This window comes from Dendrobates tinctorius, unplaced genomic scaffold (assembly GCF_039654945.1).
Source record: "Dendrobates tinctorius isolate UK_male_01 unplaced genomic scaffold, ASM3965494v1 ptg000273l, whole genome shotgun sequence".
NCBI classification, from domain to species: Eukaryota; Metazoa; Chordata; class Amphibia; order Anura; family Dendrobatidae; genus Dendrobates; species Dendrobates tinctorius.
This window is the reverse complement of record NW_027361940.1, coordinates 3866997-3870054: the sequence shown is the minus strand read 5'-3', so window position 1 is coordinate 3870054 and position 3058 is coordinate 3866997. Positions and strand designations below refer to the sequence as shown.

Genomic DNA, 3058 nt, shown 5'->3' with positions numbered 1-3058 from the left:
GTGCGGTGTTCCTGACAGCAATCCTAAAAGTCAATGTCGACCCTTTAACGAGCCTTGTTACATGACTTAGGATAAAAGCCAAAACCAGAATCTCAATTTGCAGACACTGTGTTTTGGGGTACTCCCCCTCGTCAGTGCAAAGTGTGAGCTCTGGTTTGGCTGGGGGAGAGGCGTCTGACTGATATCCAAGAAGTATCATTTCTCCTTGCTGAGAATGACATGCAAAGCATGCTGAGATGAGGAGACTTAAAGCCACAATGCTCCTCTGAGAATTATGCAAATTGTCTCTTCAGAGAGGAAGAGGACTAGAACTCTACTGCCACCTATTGGAAATAGCAAACCAGCCAAACCAAATCTCACACTTTGCACTGACGAGGGGCAGTACCTCGAAACACAGTGTCTGCAAATTGAGATTCTGGTTGTCATGATCCAGGTTGGATTATGACAGATAAATGCACAAGTAGCCTTTTTTTTCTTTAAGCTGTGTGCTTAAAGATAGTTTTGCCCCCGGTGGCCTTTAGGGTCATTGTACTGTGGTGGTTTCAGTTCTAGTTTTGCCCCCTGGTGGCCGTTAGGGTCATTGCACTCTTGTTACTTTAGTTTAGTGCACGTGATTATGAAGCAGGTGTGATTGCTGGCTCTTACCTATAAGAGTGTCTGGTGGTTGCAATCACTGTTGGTGATATTGGTCTTTTCCAACCATCCTTGGTGGAGGAAGGAGCTAGAGAGAGTTCCTTGCAGCATAGTCAGAGTCCTGGTGTGGAAGGAGCCACGGAGAGGAGTTCCTTGCTGCTCTGACAAAGCTTGGTGAAGTAGCAGCTATTCTGGAGGAAAGCTGTACTGAGGTTCTGGACTCTGTTGCTGGGAGCAAGAGCAACAGAGCAAAGCTAAGTGGTGTTACCCCTGTTTTGTAACTTTCCTTTTGTGTGTTTCAGTGCAGTGGTGGGATTAGTTTCTGCACCATCCATTTCACTAGAGGTGAAGGTGCAGGGCAAGCTAGGGTTCTTAGGTTCCAGCTCAGCGACAGGTGCGGAGCCTGTATAGGGACTGTTAGGAGTGTAGAGACTGGCTCAGGGGAGTGCAGGAGGTCTTCACGTCCCCGTTCCCTATCGCAGGGCCCTCCATTGTATCGGTTTCCCTGGTGTTTCCCCTTATTATTTAAATTTGCCCTGCTGGAAGCAGTGAATCCAGTTACACGTGTACTACTGAAATTCGCCTGCTGGAGGCGGTGTATCTGGCTGCACGTTCTATTATTTAAATTCGCCCTGCTGGAGGCGGTGTATCCAGGGTCACGCGTGTCACATAAATTCGCCCTGCTGGAGGCGGTGTGCCCAGTCACACGTGACCATCACACTGGTTTTGGCTTTTATCCTAAGTCATGTAACAAGGCTCGTTAAAGGGTCGACATTGACTTTTAGGATTGTTACTTCCAATAGGTGGCACTAGAGTTCTAGTCCTCTTCCTCTCTGAAGAGACAATTTGCATAATTCCCAGAGGAGCATTGCGGCTTTAAGTCTCCTCATCTCGGCATGCTTAGCATGTCTTGTCTCTCGATAAAACACAATTATGGAAGAGTTCAATTTTCTTCTTCAGTCGAAGAATAAAAGTTTTCTTGTTCTAGACTTGCATCGATGAGAAGAAAAGAGAAGAGAGCCCCTCTTCTTCCAGGATCTTGTCAAGCAATTTCTGATTTCTTTGACTCCTAATCCATAGATAAAAGGATTTATTGTGGCGGGAATCATTAGGTAGATTGCATTAAACAGATTCTGGACATCATAGGAGATGAGCGACTGCATTCTGTACACGATGGAAGATACTAGAGCACAGGTATATAAGAACATGGCCACCAGCAGGTGCGTCCCACAGGTGTGCAGAGCTTTGTGTCGGGCTTTACCAGATATAATCTTCATGGCCGTATAGAGAATGCTGGAGTAAGATAATAGGAGTAGACCAGAATCAAGAACAGTGATGAAGATCCTGACAAGCAGACCCACAATTTCCTGTTTGGTGGTGCTACCACAGGCCAGACTCAGGAGCCCCATGTTCTCACATACAAAATTCATGATGATGTTTGACTTACAATATTGAACATAAGAAGCTAAAATGACCATTGGGGAAACAAAAAGGGCACTCCGAGTGATCCCGAAAGTGACCAGGTAGAGCAAGGTCTGACTAGTCATGATATCATTGTAACGTAGAGGCCTACAGATAGCCACAAACCTGTCCAGAGCCATTGACAGAATAACAGCAGACTCAAAAATAGCCATGAAATAAATATAGAACATCTGCATGAGGCAACCGGCCAAAGTGATCTCATTCATATCGAAGGCTAAGCCCAGGAGGAGTTTGGGCATGATGGAAGTTGTGCATGAAATGTTGACAGAGAAGAGGATGGAGATGAGAATATACATGGGAGAATGGAGATTTCTTTCTACACAGATCCGGTAAATCAAGATAGAGTTTCCTGTCAAGATTGTGATGTACACGGAAAGAAAAGGGATCACCAAAAACGACCGGTAGGCAACAATCCCTGGAAACCCAAACAGGAGAAACTCATTGTGAGAGAAAAAATACTGACTTTGGTTGAACATGTTCATTCCCTGGTCATTAGAAAACTTAGATATGGAAAGATTATATGAGACGTATGGTTGAATGAGTCTATCCTTGGGTCACTACAAAACTTTACTATCATGCCAATGGAGGAAAGTCCACGTGAGTAGATGGCAAGCATGGTTCAACATGTTCATCCTCAGGTTATTAGGAAACTTAGTTATGATGCCAATTATCAATGAAAATGAAAAGTGTGGAAGATAGTTGTGATAGTATCATAACCAGAAACATTAGTGGAGGCAAGTGACCATGGTAGGTTGATGTCTCATACGGTCATTCACAATGTTTAGATCGTCTCTCTTTACTCATGAGCTTTATTGTTATTGATATCAAGCTGCATTTAATGGTTGTCATGTCCTGGTGTTCAATTGTCATCTTATCTCATGATGATCATGGGTAAGGATGTCTCCAAGTTTAAGAAGAAAACTTCAATCTTTGGTGAATGTCA

At 44.1% G+C, this 3058-nt stretch overlaps 1 protein-coding gene across 1 annotated transcript; it reads right to left on the bottom strand.

The window, feature by feature from the left end:
• Positions 1-1589: 1589 nt before the first annotated feature.
• LOC141072485 (olfactory receptor 52Z1P-like) lies at positions 1590-2591 on the bottom strand. The gene has a single exon (XM_073559758.1). The coding sequence runs from the start codon at positions 2589-2591 to the stop codon at positions 1590-1592; it is 1002 nt and encodes a 333-aa protein (XP_073415859.1).
• Positions 2592-3058: the final 467 nt, after the last annotated feature.